The sequence below is a fragment of the Macaca fascicularis genome, chromosome 16 (genome assembly GCF_037993035.2).
Source record: "Macaca fascicularis isolate 582-1 chromosome 16, T2T-MFA8v1.1".
Classification (NCBI taxonomy): domain Eukaryota; kingdom Metazoa; phylum Chordata; class Mammalia; order Primates; family Cercopithecidae; genus Macaca; species Macaca fascicularis.
In genome coordinates this window covers 89,475,229-89,495,572 of record NC_088390.1, presented here as the reverse complement: position 1 = coordinate 89,495,572, position 20,344 = coordinate 89,475,229, and the positions used below count along the sequence as shown (strand labels likewise).

Below are 20,344 nucleotides of genomic sequence, written 5' to 3'. Positions count from 1 at the left end.
CTCAAAACACAGGGATTACAGGCGTGATCCACCGTGCCCGGCCCCTCTTCGTGTTTTAATGGTGTCTTGATGAGCAGAAGTTTTTAATATCAGTGAAGTCCAACTTATTTACTGTTTTCTAGTTAATTTTTTTCCTAAGAAACCTTTGCTTACCCTGAAGGAGAAGTTGTATTTCTCTGGTAGCTTCTAGTTTTGACTTTCCGGTCGGCGTGTCTTGTCCATGTCTAGTTAATTTCCGTACGTGGCGTGCATGTGGCTGTTCAGTCCCAGCATCACTGGTTGAAGGACCTTTCTTTCCTCCGTGGATTGTGCTGAAGCCTTTTGTTGAAAATCACTCGGGCCGTGTGAGGCGGGTTTGTCCGCGGCCCCCGCTCTGTGTGGGTTTGTCCGCAGCTCCCTGCCCCGCCCTGTGTGGGTTTGTCCGTGGCTCCCGCTCTGTGTGGGTTTGTCCGTGGCTCCCTGCCCCGCCCTGTGTGGGTTTGTCCGTGGCTCCCGCTCTATGTGGGTTTGTCCGCGGCTCCCTGCCTCGCTCTGTGTGGGTTTGTCCGCGGCTCCCTGCCCCCCCTGTGTGTCTGTCGAGGGTGGGTTTGTCTGCGGCTCCCTGCCCCGCTCTATGTGGGTTTGTCTGCGGCTCCCTGCCCCGCTCTGTGTGTCTGTCGAGGGTGGGTTTGTCTGCGGCTCCCTGCCCCGCTCTATGTGGGTTTGTCTGCGGCTCCCTGCCCCCCCTGTGTGTCTGTCGAGGGTGGGTTTGTCTGCGGCCCCCTGCCCCGCTCTGTGTGGGTTTGTCTGCGGCTCCCTGCCCCGCTCTGTGTGGGTTTGTCTGCGGCTCCCTGCCCCGCTCTGTGTGGGTTTGTCTGCGGCTCCCTGCCCCGCTCTGTGTGTCTGTCGAGGGTGGGTTTGTCCGCGGCCCCCTGCCCCGCTCTGTGTGGGTTTGTCTGCGGCTCCCGCTCTATGTGGGTTTGTCTGCGGCTCCCTGCCCCCCTCTGTGTGTCTGTCGAGGGTGGGTTTTCTGCGGCTCCCTGCCCCGCTCTCTGTGTCTGTCGTTTGCAGTTCGTTTGGTTTCTCTGCCGAGCAGACCTGCTGTGTGCATCCACCTGTCCTCCTGTGCTCGGGCTTTTGGGCTGCCGTCGCCCGTGCATAAACCTCTGGCTGTTCCTCGAGGTCTGTACCTGGAAGTGGAATTGCCGGCTCCAAGGGCGCGGAAGACGGATACCTGCAGACGCCGGCACTCTCGCAGGCTCCAGCACTCAGAATTCCAGGGGTTCACTTTCCTGGCTGGGCAGGAGTGAAGGGGGCCTCACCGCGCCTGGATTTACACTTGCTGGTCACGGGTCACGGTGAGCATCGTCTTCTATTCTTGGCCGTGTGGGTTTCCTTTTCTGTGAAAAGTGTTTGCATCTTTTTGCCCATTTCTCTTACCCCCTTGAAACCACCAGAACTCATGGAAAGTTTCAAGGATACCGCAGAGAACGTTTTGTTCTCCCTGAGCCATTGGCATAGGCCACCAGCCTCATGCGTGTCATCCCGAGTACATTCTCCTGCAGCCCAGGCCTCCCCTCACGACAGGAACGTGCTCACCGGGACACAACTCACACCCGGTGCTGGGCCAGCCCGTCCCAGCGGTGCTGTGGGAGAAGCTCCTGCTCAGAATCGCGCTGCGTTTAGTTGCCCTGTCTCTGTAATCTCCTCCGCCTGGAATACCTTCAGCCCCACCTTGACTCTGCTCTTCTTGATGCTTTGAAGGTTCTGAGGCCCTTTCTTTGTGGAAGACCCTGACACTTGTGCTGTCTGTGTTTCCTCACGGCGAGGTCAGGCCGTGCAGCTCTCTCCGGCGTGTCTCGTGCTGTCTGTGTTTCCTCACGGCGAGGTCAGGCCGTGCAGCTCTCTCCGGCGTGTCTCGTGCTGTCTGTGTTTCCTCACGGCGAGGTCAGGCCGTGCAGCTCTCTCCGGCGTGTCTCGTGCTGTCTGTGTTTCCTCACGGCGAGGTCAGGCCGTGCAGCTCTCTCCGGCGTGTCTCGGAGGTGACACGGCCCTCTCGCTGCCTCCCTCGCGCGTGTGGTTTTGATTTGCCTCTTTGCTGAGGGGGCTCGGCTCTAGCACCTGGGGCAGGTTGCACCTGCTGTGTGGAAAGGCGAGGACAAGCGCACATCCTGCTGCTCATCAGACTTGCAGTGCAGTGGGCACCTGCACTTCTTTATGTGTGTGTGACTCCGCGTTGTGTGTGTGGGGGGGTTTCACGGTGTCTGTGTGTGTGGACTCCGTGGTGTCTGCGTGTGTGTCCGTGTGTGCGTGTGTGTGTGTGTGACTCCGCGTTGTGTGTGTGTGTGTGTGTGTGTTTCACGGTGTCTGTGTGTGTGTGTGTGGACTCCGTGGTATCCGTGTGTGTGTGTGTGTGTGTGGGCTTCACGGTGTCTGTGTGTGTGTGGACTCCGTGGTGTCTGCGTGTGTGTATGTGTGTGTGTGTGTGTGTGGACTCCGTGGTGTCCGTGTGTGTGTGTGTGTGTGTGTGTGTGTGTGTGTGTGGGCTTCACGGTGTCTGTGTGTGTGTGGACTCCGTGGTGTCTGCGTGTGTGTATGTGTGTGTGTGTGTGACTCCGCGTTGTGTGTGTGTGTGTGTGTGGGCTTCACGGTGTCTGTGTGTGTGGACTCCGTGGTGTCTGCGTGTGTGTCCGTGTGTGCGTGTGTGTGTGTGTGACTCCGCGTTGTGTGTGTGTGTGTGTGTGTGTGTTTCACGGTGTCTGTGTGTGTGTGTGGACTCCGTGGTGTCCGTGTGTGTGTGTGTGTGTGTGGGCTTCACGGTGTCTGTGTGTGTGTGGACTCCGTGGTGTCTGCGTGTGTGTATGTGTGTGTGACTCCGCGTTGTGTGTGCGTGTGATGGGGGGAGCTTCACGGTTTCTATGTGTGTGTGGACTCCGTGGTGTCCGTGTGTGTGTCCGTGTGTGTGTGTGAGACTCTGCGTTGTGTGTGTGTGTGTGTGTGGGTTTCACGGTGTCTGTGTGTGTGTGGACTCCGTGGTGTCCGTGTGTTTGTGTGTGTGTGTGTGTGCGCTTCACGGTTTCTATGTGTGTGTGGACTCCGTGGTGTCTGCGTGTGTGACTCCGCGTTGTGTGTGTGTGTGTGTGTGTGCGCGCTTCACGGTTTCTATGTGTGTGTGGACTCCGTGGTGTCTGTGTGTGTGTCCGTGTGTGTGTGTGTGACTCCGCGTTGTGTGTGTGTGTGTGTGTGTGTGCGCTTCACGGTTTCTATGTGTGTGTGGACTCCGTGGTGTCTGCGTGTGTGTCCGTGTGTGTGTGTGTGACTCCGCGTTGTGTGTGCGTGTGATGGGGGGAGCTTCACGGTTTCTATGTGTGTCTGTTTTATTTGAGTTATCAGTAGTTACTGTCACTTACTGTCACTATTTGGCCAGCGAGGAACCTATCAGACTGGCCTCCATGCCCTTTGACCAGGCCCCACGACCCTGGAGGACATCTTGCTCCTGGCACGGGGACCGTGGTCTTGCGGCTGCTGGCTGCTCTCGCTCTGGAGATCCTGGACAGCGGTGGCCGTTCGCTGCCCTCTGTGCTGGCCGATGTGTCCAGCAAGGTGTCTGGGGCGGTTGGAGCGCTTTGCACCCCTGAGCGGCACGGCCCGGCCCCCTGGCTGCGGCTACGGCGTTCTGGTCAGTCCACAGCGTCACGGTGTCGCCCGTCTAGCTGCAGAATGTGGTCCAGGGCAGGCCAAGTGTCGAGGGCATCATGGACCTCAGGCCCCTCACCCAGGCCTGACCCACACCAGGCCCCTGCAGCTTCCGCAGGCTCAGCCCCGGGGACGTGTTAACGTGCGTGGCTTCGCCTCTGGGCCAGAGTCCTCTTTTCCTGGTGGGGCTGGGGCCCTGCACGGTTCCCAGCTTTTCCCTCCACACGGAGAGCCCGGTCTCTACGCAGGACACAGATATTTATCCCTCAGCAGTTGGGGCCCCCATGGAACCCACCTCACTTGGAGATTGGAGGCGGGTGAGAGGCTCTGCTGGCCGCGTCCGTGCGTGTCGTCCGCCTGGTCTGGCGAACTCTGACCTGCAGTGTGGTCTTGGAGGAGACTTGATATCCAGTCCGGGAAACTATTCAGAAAGCCGTGGAGCACCGCCTCCCGCGGGGAGTTCATGTTGAATTTAGAAGCAGGGCCCGCCAGCCTGCAGGACCCCGTGCAGAGGCTGCTGCTGAGGTGGCCACCTGCTGCGGCCGGGCCCACCTGAGGCCTGCGCCGGGCGCTCCTGTGCGGACGACCGGGGGGGCCGCTCTGCTGCCTCGGCACATCGGGGACGCTGCCTCCAGGAGTGGACACCTGGAGCCTCTTGTACGTTCACCCGTGTGTAGCCTGTAGGTCCCACAGGAAGTGTGGGGACACGGGACCACGTGTCACACGAGTCTTCCCGGCACGGTGCCCTCCAGCATCCCCGGGGTTGGAGAACACGGTCCGGTGTTTTCTCTGGCGAGGCAGCAGGAACCCGCGCAGAGTCAGTAGCGGAGGAAGCACTATTAAATTACGAATTTGCAGAAGATCGAGAAAGGCAATACAGCCTCCTTTGTGATGAAACATTTTGTCCCACCGTGTCCCACGGCTACCGAGGGCTGTAGAAGCGTGAGCCCATTTCTCCCGTGAAGAGGTTTCCACTTTCCCTTCCAGCTCTTCGCTGCAGCTGCGGGAGGCCGGGAGACGTGGGGGTGGGAGGAAGGAGAAGGGGAGGCCGGGAGACGTGGGGGTGGGAGGAAGAAGGGGAGGCCGGGAGACGTGGGGGTGGGAGGAAGAAGGGGAGGCCGGGAGACGTGGGGGTGGGAGGGAGGAGAAGGGGAGGCCGGGAGACGTGGGGGTGGGAGGAAGGAGAAGGGGAGGCCGGGAGACGTGGGGGTGGGAGGAAGGAGAAGGGGAGGCCGGGAGACGTGGGGGTGGGAGGAAGGAGAAGGGGAGGCCGGGAGACGTGGGGGTGGGAGGAAGGAGAAGGGGAGGCCGGGAGACGTGGGGGTGGGAGGAAGGAGAAGGGGCACCTCCCAGCATGCATTTAACAGAAAGGGGACACGAGGCCCGTGCTTTGTCTTGGGTGGTTTTGAGAGCAAAGCATTTCACTGCAGAGCATGGTGGTGACCAAGAGATTCCTGAATCATGCTATTTTCCCTATATTTAGAATGACACGCTGGTCAGTAACTAACTAAATGCAGATGTAGCTGGCTGAGTGAGGAAGTGTGTTTTTCCTCATCTCTTCATCACATGCCACCTGACTTCTATATTTGACTTGTCGGCTTTAGCCTGGAATTGTTTAGAAAAGAGTGTTGGTGTCAGCTGTGTGGAATCTGCTGCAACTTAGAAAATAGCGGAGAGGAGCCAGTGTCCGTTCACACTGGTGCAGGTGGGGCGGAGACAGGGCTAAGGTAATGTCCGTTCACGCCGGTGTAGACGGGGTGGGGACAGGGCTAAGGTAATGTGAGTTCACGCTGGTGTAGACGGAGCGGGGACAGGGCTCAGGTGATGTGAGTTCACGCCGGTGTAGACGGGGCGGGGACAGGGCTGAGGTGATGTGAGTTCACGCCGGTGTAGACGGGGCGGGGACAGGGCTGAGGTGATGTGAGTTCACGCCGGTGTAGACGGGGCGGGGACAGGGCTGAGGTAATGTGTTCATGCCGGTGTAGATGGGGCGGGGACAGGGCTGAGGTGATGTGAGTTCACGCCGGTGTAGACGGGGCGGGGACAGGGCTGAGGTGATGTGAGTTCACGCCGGTGTAGACGGAGCGGGGACAGTGCAGCCGGGGTACAAGCAGGCAGAGGAACATGGAACATGGGGACTGGCTGAGTCTTCCGGCCTCACCTCTCTCCCGGGCTGGAGGCCTCCTGCCTCGAACATCGGACTCCACGTTCTTCAGCTTTGGGACTCGGACTCACACCTGTGGTTGGCCAGGGGCTCCCCAGCCTCAGGCCACAGGACGAAGGCGGCGTGTTGGCTTCCTTGCTCCTCGGCCTGCAGACGGCCTGCCGTGGAACTTCCCCTCGCGTCGTGTGAGTCGGTCTTCCTGACAGACTCCCTTCATCTGCACGTCCATCCTATTGGTCCGGTCCCTGCAGGGAACCCTGACAACTACGGGGGACACTGCGGACGCCACGGTGCCAGCTCCCCCTCTCCAAACACACCACTCCCTTCCTTTCTGCTATATTTGTCCTCTCCTTTTCATTCCTAAGGCAAAAATTATGGGCTTGTGTTTTAGACCCAAGGCCCGGCGTGGTTGTAGCTGGTTCAGGGGCCGTGTGATTCCAGTGGCGGCCGACCCCACAAAGGCCGAGTGGGGCTGACTGCAAAGCAGAGGACGCCCTGGATCCCTGAGCAGAAGGCCCCTCTCTGAACGGGACGCTGCAAATCGGCCAAGCCCTGCCTGTGTAGACGCCCCCACCCCACTTCTGGTCTCTGCGAGAAGAGCTGTTCCTTTCTTAACCCTCGTGTTCACGAAGGGTGTTCCTGAACAGGGGAAAAGCGGTAAAATAGCCCCGGAGAAGGCCTGCCTGGCTGCTGCGGCCTCCACGTTTCAAAGGCGCCACGCCAGGCCGCGTGTTTACCCGCCTGTGTCCTCGGCACCGTAACGCGTTATCCCTGGCAGCCTGCAGCTCCCGAAAGCCACTGGACTTGGTGTTTGCTGAAGGTGCTCGTGCCCCAGACAGTGGGAGATTTTGAAATATCTTTGTTTAGGCAGAGTGTGTTCGTTTTAAGGCTTCGCGAAGGGGAATGACCGGGGCGTTGTGGCTCCTCCAGGGCACTGGCTCCGAAACCCACTGAGAGGGAGTGACCACTGCGAGGCACACACTCCGGGTCTCACAGGCGGACTCTGGTGCTTTTGGAGCTTCCGAGTGATACTTTTACAGCCAGTGCCGGACTGGGTGGCACATGGGCTGCCTTAGGAGCCCCAGTTCTTACCCAAAAGCTGAGAAACAGTTGCCCTTCTGAGTGCATTTGTAAGACAGTGCTCTGAGCTGTGTGTCCCGAGATGCTCAGATGGGGACTTTGTCTCATGAAGGGTGAGCTGGAGCCTCAGCCCTGAGTCCTCACTCTTCTCACCTCTGCCTGTCCTGCCGGAGCCTCACCTATGGGTCCTCACTGGCCCCACCTCACCTGTGGGTCCTCACTGTCCCCAGCTCACCTGTCCTGTGGGTCCTCACTGTCCCCTCCTTACCTGTCCTGTGGGTCCTCACTGTCCCCTCCTTACCTGTCCTGCGGGAGCCTCACCTGCGGGTCCCCACTCTTCCCGTCTCCTGTGCATCATCTTCAGTGCACTGTCCACCTTTTTCCTTCCTGCCACTGGCTGGGGCTGCCCCCCTTCCTCATTCCTCTCTCTCTCTCACTGTCTGTCTGTGCCTCTACCCCATTAGAGTGTGGGCTCAATGAAACCGGACTGCTGCTGTCTCTCTTTGTATCCCTAGGACCTAGTTCAAAGTTAGGACCCAGTAATGCTGCTGTTTTTTACTTTGAAAGTGGCCAGACATTTGCAGGTTCACATGCCTCAGGTTCGCCTAGTATTCGTTGGCCAGATGAACAGCAGTGGGTACATTGAGGACAGGCACCCCATGTGGGGTGTGCAGGTAACGTGAAAGCTCCAGGAAGAAAATTATCCCGTGGCAAAAGCTCTAAGTAAAATTGCCTGGCTGAGGACGAGTGCGGGCTGCTGGGCTGCTGGCGTGGAGGTGCAGAGAGGAGGATGGGAAAGGGGAGCTACAGACCTCTCTGATCTTGCTGGGAAACCCGAGGAGGAAACTCAGACGGCACCTTAGGTAGACTTTGTCTTCTTTCTCTGCAACACGTGGAGAGCCTGTGGCCGCTGCTGGTCAGGCCGCCCATGCTTGACAGGGAATGGCGTGTTCTAGGCTGCTGGTCCGTTTGGAAGACGGGAACAACCCCACAGCTCCTGCCGCCCGTTGGTGTGGGTGGCTCTGGATTTATGCAGCCGTCAGTGGGTACGGAGGGGTCATGCCAGAGCTGGGGTCCCCGGGCACAGAGCGAAGGGGGCCCAGTTTTTAGGACGCCTGGCTGAGGCCCTGCTGTTGTGTGGTTGGCTCAGTCCTCCGGAAGAGAGATGACCTACCCCGGGAAAGGGGCTCTCTGTGGGGCCTGGGGCCCGTCTCCAGTTCCCCGACGTGAGACCCAGAAAAGGGCAGGTGGCGTCTTCCAGCTCAGGAAGCTACAACCCCAATTTCTTTGTTCATCCCGCTTCCCATTAGAATAGTTTGCTGGCCAGAGGGAATTCTTCTTGTCCTCTCTCCCAATTCAAAGGCATTCCTTTCTCCATGCCCCTCAGGGCAGAGCAGCAAGCCAGGGGCAGAGCCTCCGCTGGGGAGGGGGCAGGCCTCGGACAGCTCTTGATTCTGGGGTCTGCTGGGGGTGCTGTCAGAAGGGGAGGTACGCAACTTGGATTTGTATGTATTGAGATGATGGTGGGTCTGTGTGTACCGAGACAATGGATCTGTATGTATCGAGATGATAGATCTGTATTTACTGTGATGATGATGGATCTGTATGTATCGAGATGATGGATCTGTATGTACCGTGATGATGATGGATCTGTAGCTACCGAGATGATGGTGGGTCTGTATGTACTGAGATGATGGTGGGTCTGTGTGTACCGAGATGATAGATCTGTATTTACTGTGATGATGGTGGGTCTGTGTGTACCGAGACGATGGATCTGTATGTATCGAGATGATGATGGATCTGTATGTATCAAGATGATGGATCTGTATGTACTGTGATGATGATGGATCTGTATTTACTGTGATGATGATGGATCTGTATTTACTGTGATGATGATGGATCTGTAGCTACCGAGATGATGGTGGGTCTGTGTGTATCGAGATGATAGATCTGTATTTACTGTGATGATGATGGATCTGTATTTACTGTGATGATGATGGATCTGTATGTACTGAGATGATGGATCTGTATGTACTGTGATGATGGATTTGCATGCAAGTCTGATTGTTTTCTTCTTATGCCACCACTACGGCTCTGGAAAAGGCCATGTTCTTCTAACTGTGGTTAGGGACTGGAAGAGACCTTAGAGCCGTGGAAACTGCATTTGGGGCACAGTGATGTTACGTGAAACTGAACATTTCTGATATTTTGTGTGGAGCTTGTGCAGCGATATGGTCTGGCTCTGTGTCCCCAATCTCACCTCGCACGGTAACCCCCGTGTCCCCAATCTCACCTCGCACGGTAACCCCCGTGTCCCCAATCTCACCTCGCACGGTAACCCCCGTGTCCCCAATCTCACCTCGCACGGTAACCCCCGTGTCCCCAATCTCACCTCGCACGGTAACCCGTGTGTCCCCTATCTCACCTCGCACGGTAACCCCCGTGTCCCCAATCTCATCTCGCACGGTAACCCCCGTGTCCCCAATCTCACCTCGCACGGTAACCCCCGTGTCCCCAATCTCACCTCGCACGGTAACCCCCGTGTCCCCAATCTCACCTCGCACGGTAACCCCCGTGTCCCCAATCTCACCTCGCACGGTAACCCCCGTGTCCCCGATCTCACCTCGCACGGTAACCCGTGTATCCCCAATCTCACCTCGCACGGTAACCCGTGTGTCCCCAATCTCACCTCGCACGGTAACCCCCGTGTCCCCGATCTCACCTCGCACGGTAACCCCCGTGTCCCCAATCTCACCTCGCACGGTAACCCCCGTGTCCCCGATCTCACCTCGCACGGTAACCCCCGTGTCCCCGATCTCACCTCGCACGGTAACCCGTGTGTCCCCGATCTCACCTCGCACGGTAACCCCCGTGTCCCCGATCTCACCTCGCACGGTAACCCCCGTGTCCCCGATCTCACCTCGCACGGTAACCCCCGTGTCCCCAATCTCACCTCGCACGGTAACCCCCGTGTCCCCAATCTCACCTCGCATGGTATTCTCCGTAATCACCTCGTGTTGAGGGAGGAAGCTGCTGGGAGGTGATTGGATCGTGGAGGTGGCTTCTCTCCCATGGCTGTTCTCTCTCAAGATCTGATGGTTTTATAAGGGACTCCTCCGTCTTCCCTCTCACCTGCCACGTTGTAGGACGGTTTGCTTCGCCTTCCGCCGTGACTGTAAGGTTCCTCAGGCCTCCCCAGCCATGTGGAGCTGGGAGCCAATTAAGCCTCTCTCCTTTTTAAACTACCAAGTCTTGGGTATGTTTTTATTTTTTATTTTTTATTTTTTTAGACAGAGTCTCACTCTGTCGCCCAGGCTGGAGTGCAGTGGTGCGATCTCCGCTCACTGCAAGCTCCGCCTCCCAGGTTCACGCCATTCTCCTGCCTCAGCCTCCCGAGTAGCTGGGACTACAGGTGCCCGCATCCGCGCCAGCATTTGGCTATTATGAGTAAAGATGCGATGAAATTTGTGGACCTGTGCTTTTGTTTCTCCTGGGTAAATAAATACCTAGAAGTAGACCTGCTGGGTGATACAGTATGTGTACATTTAACTTGGTAAGGCCACCCCCCAAAACTGTTTTCCGCAAAGGCTGAACCATCTTACCAGAGTTCCACACTCTTATCAAGACCTGGAATTGTCTTTGTCCTGTGGCCCTTTGCAGTGTGTTCGTAGCTGTGTCTCACTGTGGCTTCAGTTCGTATTTTCCTGCTGACCGAATGTGTGAGGGTTTACTTAGGTGCGTATTGCTCATGCACACACCTTCCTGTGTGAAGTGTCTGCTCAGATCTTTTGACCTTTTCTTTAAAGTTGTTTTGTCTTCTTAGTGTTGAGTTTTAAGATTTTTAAAAAAGAATCTGTATACAAGTTCTATCTTCCAGTCTATGGCTGGTCTTTTTTTTTTTTTCATTTTCTTAAAAGTGTCTTTTGATGAACCAGAAGTTTTAAATTTTGATAATGACCATTTTATCACTTAAAAAAATAACATTTGTGCTTTTTGTGTTCTGTCTAAGAACCTAAGAAGCCTTTGTCCGCCCCAAGGTTTTCTTCATTTTCTCCTAGATGTCTTCTGTTTCCATCTTTCACACTGAGACCTGCGGTTCGTTTCAGGTTAGTTTTTGAAGATGGTGTATATGGGGGCTGCGGATTGTTTTTCACAGATGATGTCCAGTTTTTCCAATGTTCCTGTTCTTTCTCTGTGGAATTATCTTGGCACCCTTGTTGAAAATCAGTGGACCCCAAAAAAGCATAGATCTATTTGATCTGTTTCTGTACTCTGTTCTGTTCCCCTGATCTTTATATTCCTCTTTACACCAGTTCCACACTGTCTTGGTTGCTATTACATGATTATTGTAGCAGCTGCAGGAATAAAGCTACAGCATAGCTTTATAGTAAGTCTCAGAATCTGGGATTGTAAGTCTCCAGCTTCGTTTTTCCTGCTGTCAAAATGGTTGTGTTGGTTTTTGTCTGTTTTTTTTTTTTTTTTTTTTTAGGTCCTTTGAATTTGGCAGAATTTTAGAGTGAACTTGTCAAGGCTGCTGATTTTTGTTGGGATTACATTGAATCTGTAAATCCACTTGAGGATCTTAGTATTGAGTCTTCTAATCCGTAAACATAGTGTATCTCTCCATGTATTTAGGCCTTCTTAAATTTCTCTCCAGAATGTTCTGTAGTTTTTAGGATATGGGTCTCCAACATAAATGTAATAAAATATATCTTTAAGTATTTTGTGGGTTTCAGTGCTATTGAAAAGTGGTATTAATTCATTTCCAAGTTTTATTGCTATAAATATGCTACATTAGCTTATTCTAGTAGAGGTTTTTTTTGCATATTCTTTACAATTTACTATGAAATGATTATGTCACCTGTGAATAAGGATCCTTTTACCCCTTTCCAATGTCTATTCCAATCTTCCTCGTTCCGCGTTCTTGGTTCAGTTCACGATACTGACTAGGACCTCCAGTACCGTGCTGAACAGAAGTGCTTCTAGCAACAACCTCATGTTCAAAATTCTTGTTTGTTTCATCATTTTCATTATGAAGAAAAACACACACAGAGAACAGCACAAAACACAAATGTCCATAAAGTATCATCAAAGTATCGTAAAGCAAATGTCCGTGTGGCCACCATTGAAAATAACCACCCTGGAAGCCCCTTTCTTGCCCCTTCCCAGTGGCTCTTTCTCCGTCTTCCCCAAATTAAATGCAGGTAGTTCTCGTGGGTCCCAGCAGAAAACGCTGGGTGTTCCCCGGTCCCCGTCCTCACAGGTCCCCGAACCCCGTGTTTCCTTCCAGCCCTGGGAGCGGCAGAAGTGCCACGTGGCTGTGGCCCCTCCCCCACTGCGCTCAGAATCAGTAACTCTTTGAGACGCTGGTTTTAGAAATAACCGGATGGTCGGGATGACCATCACCTCCCCTGGGGCTGACTTTGGCTCCTGGTGGGCAGGTGGGCGGAGGGGCCGGTGGGCAGGTGGGCCGGTTGGTGGGCCGGTGGACAGGTGGGGTGGGCAGGTGGGGTGGGCAGGTGGGCAGGTGGGCCGGTGGGCAGGTGGGCAGGGGGCCGGTGGGCAGGTGGGCAGAGGGGCCGGTGGGCAGGTGGGGTGGGCAGGTGGGCAGGTGGGCAGGTGGGCAGGTGGGGTGGGCCGGTGGGCCGGTGGGCAGGTGGACTGGTAGGCCGGGCCCCATGGCCTCCCCGGGGTGCCCTGCTCACCTCTCTGGGCTTTCCCGCTCCAGACCTCGGTCTTTGGTCCTTGTGGCCTGTGTGGTTCTCTGGTGCCTTTTAACAGGCATTTCGTTTTGTTTTAGTATTTTTCTAGCTACTCTATGGAGAATATTGCTCTGAAGCAACTTAGTCATCCGTTCCGGGAAGTGGACTGGGCACCTGGAGTTTCTGTGCCTTGCCCGGCCTGGGCTTTGTAAACGTGGGTGCTGGTGTCCTTATCGGTCTCAGAAATTTCTCAGCCATCGTTTCTCCAAAGCTTGCTTGTTTCCAGTGCACTTTTCTCCCTCTCTTTCTGGGACCCTATTATGCTTTATAGCTCTTTGGTTTTTGTTTTCTTTTCTTTTTTCTCTGTTTTCCATCTTCTGGTCTTTTCATGCTGAATTCTGAATAATTTATTTTTATTTATGTTCAAATTCACTGATTATCTCTTTAGAAAATCTGTTTTGCTGTTAAATTTGTCTGTGTTATGCTTAATTGGGATTTGTATTTTAGTTCTAATAGTTCTATTCTTGGCCAGGTGTGGTGGCTCACACGTATAATCCCAGCACTTTGGGAGGCTGAGGCGGGCGGATCACCTGAGGTCAGGAGTTTGAGACCAGCCTGGCCAACATGGTGAAACCCCGTCTCTACTAAAAATGCAAAAATTAGCCAGGTGTGGTCCTGGGCACCTGTAATCCCAGCCACAGGAGAATCACTTGAACCCGGGAGAAGGAGGTTGCAGTGAGCCGAGATCGCGCCATTGCACTCCAGCCTGGGTAACGAGCAAACTTCCGACTCAAAAAAAAAGAAAAAAAAGTTCTGTTGTTCAAGTTTGCCCTTTAGTTTTTGTGTGTGGTAAAATGTATATAACATAAAATTTACCATTTTAGCCATTTTTAAGTGCTAGTTCAGTACAGTCACATTGCTGTGCAGCCTCCACCGCCCCGTCTCCAGATCTTTTCCGTCTTCCCGAACTGAAGCTCCGTCCCCATAAAACAGCCCAGCCCGCCCCAGCCTCTGGCTCCCACCCGTCTCCGTCCAGTCTCCATGACTTTGGCTGTGCGCAGGGACCTCCTGTGACAATATTGGGCCTTTTATGACTGGCTCATGTCTTGTATCTTTTAGTTTTTTAAATACAATTTGCATAGATTTTTAAAATATTTTGTGTGTGATAATTTGAACATATCAAGTCTTTTGTTGTCTGGTGTTTTGTCTACTTTTACTTACATGCCTGGCTGTCTTTGCGTACTGGCCACTTTATTCGAATCATTTTCTGTGGAGTAATTTGATGCCCAAGCGTTCTCCTGCATCGCAGACTCCGTCCTGCCTCTGTTGTGGTGACGTAGGCCAATTCCCCCTGGGAGGTCAGGATCAATCCCCAGGCCAGCACAGAGAATCCCTTTCTGGGTGTGGACTCGGGCACGAGGAGCCAGAGGGGCCGGGGGCGGTCTCAGCTTCCATCCCACGGCGTCATCGTGCGTCTCCTGGTGGCCGTGTTGCTCCCTGGGACTCAGGCCTCCCTGGGACTCCCTGGGACTCAGGCCTCCCTGGGCCTCCCTGGGACTCAGGCCTCCCTGGGCCTCCCTGGGACTCAGGCCTCCCTGGGACTCAGGCCTCCCTGGGCCTCCCTGGGACTCAGGCCTCCCTGGGACTCCCTGGGACTCAGGCCTCCCTGGGACTCAGGCCTCCCTGGGCCTCCCTGGGACTCAGGCCTCCCTGGGCCTCCCAGGGACTCAGGCCTCCCTGGGACTCCCTGGGACTCAGGCCTCCCTGGGACTCAGGCCTCCCTGGGCCTCCCTGGGACTCAGGCCTCCCTGGGACTCCCTGGGACTCAGGCCTCCCTGGGACTCAGGCCTCCCTGGGCCTCCCTGGGACTCAGGCCTCCCTGGGACTCCCTGGGACTCAGGCCTCCCTGGGACTCAGGCCTCCCTGGGCCTCCCTGGGACTCAGGCCTCCCTGGGACTCCCTGGGACTCAGGCCTCCCTGGGACTCAGGCCTCCCTGGGCCTCCCTGGGACTCAGGCCTCCCTGGGCCTCCCTGGGACTCAGGCCTCCCTGGGCCTCCCTGGGACTCAGGCCTCCCTGGGACTCCCTGGGACTCAGGCCTCCCTGGGACTCCCTGGGACTCAGGCCTCCCTGGGACTCCCTGGGACTCAGGCCTCCCTGGGACTCCCTGGGACTCAGGCCTCCCTGGGCCTCCCTGGGACTCAGGCCTCCCTGGGACTCAGGCCTCCCTGGGCCTCCCTGGGACTCAGGCCTCCCTGGGCCTCCCTGGGACTCAGGCCTCCCTGGGACTCAGGCCTCCCTGGGACTCCCTGGGACTCAGGCCTCTGGGCCTGTGGACCGCACGTCAGGGAACAGGAAGAGGAGCTCCCCTAGTGCATCACTGGGGTGACGGTGAGTGCCACTCCCACGTCCGCCCCTCGATTCCTGGCCCCGTGAGCCCTGGCTGGGGAGAAACAGGTCCAGGTCCCGGAGGCTCATTTGGAGCCAACGCGGCCTCTGGAGAGCCTCGCCCCGGCCCAGCCAGCGTCGCCGCTGAATGGTGCCGTAGCTGGACCTCCAGAGGCTGCCCCACCTCTGTCCGACCCATGGCTTCAGGACGGTAGGGACGTGTGAGGTAAGTGATTCTGGGAGCCCGGCCCGTTGCGGCCCTTCTTTGGCTGTTAAGTGAGTTCCTTGGTCAGAAGCAAAGTCCTGTGGAAAACTGTGATGCTGGATGAGGTATTCCGTCCAGTTTTTTTTTTTTTTTTTTTTTTTTTGAGACGGAGTCTCGCTCTGTCGCCCAGGCTGGAGTGCAGTGGCCGGATCTCAGCTCACTGCAAGCTCCGCCTCCCGGGTTTACGCCATTCTCCTGCCTCAGCCTCCCAAGTAGCTGGGACTACAGGCACCCGCCACCTCGCCCGGCTAGTTTTTTGTATTTTTTAGTAGAGACGGGGTTTCACCGTGTTAGCCAGGATGGTCTCGATCTCCTGACCTCGTGATCCGCCCGTCTTGGCCTCCGAAAGTGCTGGGATTACAGGCTTGAGCCACTGCGCCCGGCCTCGAATTTTTTTTTTTAGTAGAGACGGAGTTTCACCATGTTGGCCAGTCTAGTCTCGAACTCCTGACCTCAAGTGATCCTCCTGCCTCGGCCTCCCAAAGTGCTGGGATTACAGGCTGAGCCACTGCACCTGGCCATAAAAGTCTTCTAGCTCTTGTGAAATATAAAATAACTTATGGTTAACTATAGCCACCCTATTGTGCTGTCGAACACTAGAACTACTCCTTTTACCTGACTGTAGTTTTGTGTCCGTTAACCAACCCCCTTCATCCTCCCGCCGCTGCCCTTCCTGGCCTCTGGTGAGCGCCCTCCTTCTACCTCCGTGAGATCGTCTCCTTAGCTCCCGTGCGTGGGTGGGAACACCGGCATTTGTCTGTCTGTGTCTGGATGTTTCACTGAACATAATGACCTCCGTGTCTTACAAATATTTTTGAGGGCAACTACATAGAGGAACTGGTCTGGCCCTGGTTCTAGAAGGTGCAAGAGACCTTCCCACAGGACATTTCAGCCTGGGCTTGGGGCATGGGTGATTAGGTGTCTGGACCAGGGGTCAGAAGGTTTGAGGCTCCCCTGTGTTTGAAGGTGGGCAGAGACGTGCCCCTTAGGTGGTGCCTGCAGTTCCTTGGAGCCTCCTCAGCTCTTCTTTTTGAAATACCTGTCAGGGTCATACGCAGGTTTTTAGCCCTCCCCGTCGTCCTCCTCTTTCCTCCCTCCTCCCTTCTCTACCTTCATCCTCCTCCCTTCTCCTCTCTCCTCCACCCTCCCTCCTCTATTCTCTCTCCCCAATCCCCACTTCCCTCCACCCTCCACCTCCCTCCTCCCCCCTCCTCTTCTATCCTCTTCCCTCCTCCCTCTATCCTCCCTCCTCCCTTCTCCCTCCTCCCTTCTCCACCCTCCTCTTCTGTCCTCTTCCCTCCTCCCTCCTCCTTCCGTCCCTCCTCCCTCCTCCCCCTCCTCTTGTCATCTTCCCTCCTCCCTCCTCCACTCTCCATCCTCCTCTTCTGTTCTCTTCCCTCCTCCTTCTATCTCTCCTCCCTCTTCCCTCCTCCCTCCTCTACTGTCCACCCTCCTCTTCTGTTCTCTTCCCTCCTCCTTCTATCTCTCCTCCCTCCTCCCTTCTTCACCCTCCTCTTCTGTCCTCTTCCCTCCTCCCTCCTCCTTCCGTCCCTCCTCCCTCCTCCCCCTCCTCTTGTCATCTTCCCTCCTCCCTCCTCCACTCTCCACCCTCCTCTTCTGTTCTCTTCCCTCCTCCCTCCATCCCTCCTCCTTCCTCCCTCCTCCACTCTCCACCCTCCTTTATTCTCTTCTCTCCGCCCTCCTCCCACTTCCCCTCCGTCCCCAGCCTCCTCTCCTCAGCCCCATTAGGTTCCTTGCAACGTCCCTCAGGTTTCTTGGATGATCTGAATGTTCTAAGGTGGTTTTTCTGGAATAAGAGACATAAATATGGGTCTTTTAGTTCATCTTAGTGTTCAGCTTAAAAACAAATGTCCTTCCAATGACATTATTCTTATTTCTTCTGTTGAGTATATTTGTGCCTTTAAATGATATACTTAAACCTTTGCTGTTCTTCCACTTAAAATTTTTTTTATCATGAGATAGAATATACCCACAGAAAAATGCACAAAACATAAATATCCACTTTACAGGTTAATTATGAAGCAGATATTTGTGTAGCTACCACTCGATCAGTAAATGCTTATTGCGGGCACCTTAGGGGGACTGTCCCGTCCACGCCCCCACCTTGACTTCCCCTCAAAAAGTGACCGCTCTTCTGATCTTCAGGGTTATAATGTTGCTGCTTTTATGGTTTATATCCGTGGTCCCCAGCCTTTTCGGCACCAGGGACAGGTTTTGTGGAAGACAATGTTTTCACAGACCCATGGTGGGGGCGTGGTTTCGGGATGAAACGGTTCCACCTCAGGCCTCGGCATTAGTTAGATTCTCATAAGGAGTCTGTGACCTGGATTCCTCGCGTGCGCAGGTCCCAGTGGAGTCTGAGCTGCTATGAGGGTCTAAGGCAGCCGCTGCTCTGACAGGATGATGAGCTCCGTTGGTGACACTCACCCGGCCGCCGCTCACTCCTGCTGTGTGGCCTGGTCCATGGCCCGGTACCAGCCCACTGCCCGGGGGTTGGGACCCCTGGTACACACTGTGTGTGCATTTCTTAAATAATATGGTTTATTTGGCTGGGTTTTGAATTTAAATAAGTGGAAAATACCACGTATATTCTTGTGTCTTGCTTTTGTCACTGAACATTAGGCTTGTGAAATTCGTGGTGTGTTCAGCTGCTGAATGGCGTTTAAAACTAACGTGCACAATTCATTTATCTGCGATTCTCGCCATTGGGTTCTTTCCACATGTGAACGAGCTGCCGTCAGCACGTCTGTGCGTGTGAGTGGGGCTTTTCCTACGCAAGTAGTCAGACGTCAGGGTCTTAGGGAAGCTTGTCTTCCGCTTTGCTGGGAGATGCCAGACGGTCCCCTCAGCAGCGGTGGCAGTTCTCACCACAGAGGGTCCCCAGCTCCTCGCCACAGACGGTCCCCTCAGCAGCGGTGGCAGTTCTCACCGCAGAGGGTCCCCAGCTCCTCACCACAGACGGTCCCCTCCACGGCGGTGGCAGGTCCTCGCCACAGACGGTCCCCTCAGCAGCGGTGGCAGTTCTCACCACAGAGGGTCCCCAGCTCCTCGCCGCAGACGGTCCCCTCAGCAGTGGTGACAGGTCCTCGCCGCAGCCAGCAGTGCACAGGAGCTCTCGTTCTGCCTAATCAAGTACACTTGGGATTGTCAGCGTTGGTTATTTTTCTCTCTCCATTGCATAACTAATTGCGTTTCTCTGATGGCTGATGAGGTTTTTGGTCCGCTGGAAATCTTGCTTGATGGCCAGCTCAAGGGCCTTGCCTGTTTTGCTGTTGGATTGTCTGTCGTTTTCTTACTTGCCAGTAGGAACTGCTTTACGTGAGTTTAAAATATGTTCTTGGGGCTGGGCGTGGTGGCTCAAGCCGGTAATCCCAACTGTTTGGAGGCTGAGGCGAGAGGCTCAGTTGAGGCTGGGAGTTTGAGGCTGCAGCGAGCCGTGATGGTGCCGCCGCGCTCCAGCCTGGGCATAAGGCGGGACTGTAGCAGCCCATCCATCAGTCAGTGCAAACAAACAAATGGGAAGTGTGTTCTTTTCTGCAGGATGACGTCATGATGCCCCAGCGGGTGAGGCTGCAACACCAGGCTGCCGTTCAGCACCCGTCGAGCGTAAGTACTGGCCTCCTTAGTGTCGTTACTACCTTTAATGAAGTTCGCACTGTGGTTCTTTAAATAAAGAGTTGTCCTAGGGGTGGAAAGAATCAGGCTCTGGTGCGACTGCCCAGTCACGGAGCGGGATCTGCGGCCGGCACGTCTCTGAGCCCTCGCGGGTATTTTCCTCGGGAGAAAAACACGCCCCTGATTTTTTCTCCTGTTATTTTTACAGGGTGCAAAGGTGGTTGTGTTGTTTGTTTGTTTGTTTGTTTGTTTTGAGACGGAGTCTCGCTCTGTCGCCCAGGCTGGAGTGCAGTGGCCGGATCTCAGCTCACTGCAAGCTCTGCCTCCCCAGTTCCCGCCATTCTCCTGCCTCAGCCTCCCGAGTAGCTGGGACTACAGGCGCCCGCCACCTCGCCCGGCTATTTTTTGTATTTCTTAGTAGAGACGGGGTTTCACCGTGTTAGCCAGGATGGTCTCGATCTCCTGACCTCGTGATCCGCCCGTCTCGGCCTCCCAAAGTGCTGGGATTACAGGCTTGAGCCACCGCGCCCGGCCCGAAACTGAGGATTCTTATTCCCTGAGTTGTAATTGTTGGGCGAGGGGAGCTTGGGGTGGGGGAAGGTTGTTGGGGGGTCGGGGCAGGGGGCAAGGGCAGGACTGGTGTGCTGGGGCCGTCTGAAGGGGAGGTCCTGGGTGCTGGGGGAACCGGAGGGTGTTGGGAGGGGGAGGGGTGTGGGGGTATGGGGGGGACAGCATTGAGGGGGAGGGGCTGAGACGGGCAGGGCTGGTGCACTAGGGGTGGGCGGTGCTGGGGGTGCAGCCGGCTGCAGGGAGGTTTGCGTCTCACGTGTGCAGACGTGGGCAGGAGACAGACTGAGACACAGGCCACCTTCTCGGGTGCAGAGGGACCCACACGGTTGCCTCCTTTGGGGGTGTGTCGGGTCCCGGGGCTCAGTGGCCCCAGCGTGGCTGCAGGGCCTTCTGTCGGAGCACATTTTCCACGAGGGCAGGAGAGAGCTCTGTCGTTTGCACCAGATTCTTAAAAGGGTCACGTGTTTGCAAAGTTTAGGAACCACAAATATGTCTGAATATGTTTCTCTGTAGCAACCACAAATATGTGTGAGTGTGACTTAGCGTATCCATGGCAACCGGTGCCACAGGCTCCAGAAGTCGGTTTCCGGAAGTTTGCAGGTGTGGACTACCTGGGAGGGACGTCCAGGAGTGTCTGCGTGTCGGGCGGGACGGGGACCCAGGGATCTAGGGATTAGGGTGGTTTCTACCCCAGCCACAGGTGCTGTGGGGTTTCAGTCACGTGGAAACAAAGAGTGGTCAAAGACGGCTTTTCTGGGCTGGTTCCTTTGTGGGGAATACGGGAAAATGGAGGGAAAATGCCCTTCAGGATGGACTTCTATGGACAGTTTATGTCAAGGAAAGTGCAGAGTCTGGGGTTTCCAGG

The 20,344-nt window shown here is 55.6% G+C and overlaps 1 protein-coding gene across 50 annotated transcripts in view; it reads left to right on the top strand.

The window, feature by feature from the left end:
* The window catches only part of B3GNTL1 (UDP-GlcNAc:betaGal beta-1,3-N-acetylglucosaminyltransferase like 1), a 144,438-nt gene that overhangs the window by 25,225 nt on the left and 98,869 nt on the right, over positions 1-20,344 (top strand). For 31 of the 50 annotated variants that reach the window (XR_012426391.1, XM_074021131.1, XM_074021129.1 and 28 more), the window contains one exon: positions 18,835-18,900. The exons of the other annotated variants lie outside the window; for them this stretch is intronic. Coding sequence is in view for 30 of the 31 variants with exons in the window: in XM_074021118.1 (XP_073877219.1) it covers positions 18,835-18,900 (66 nt within the window). In the remaining variant the exon portion in view is untranslated. The remainder of the gene's footprint in view (positions 1-18,834; positions 18,901-20,344) is intronic. 50 annotated transcript variants of the gene reach the window in all.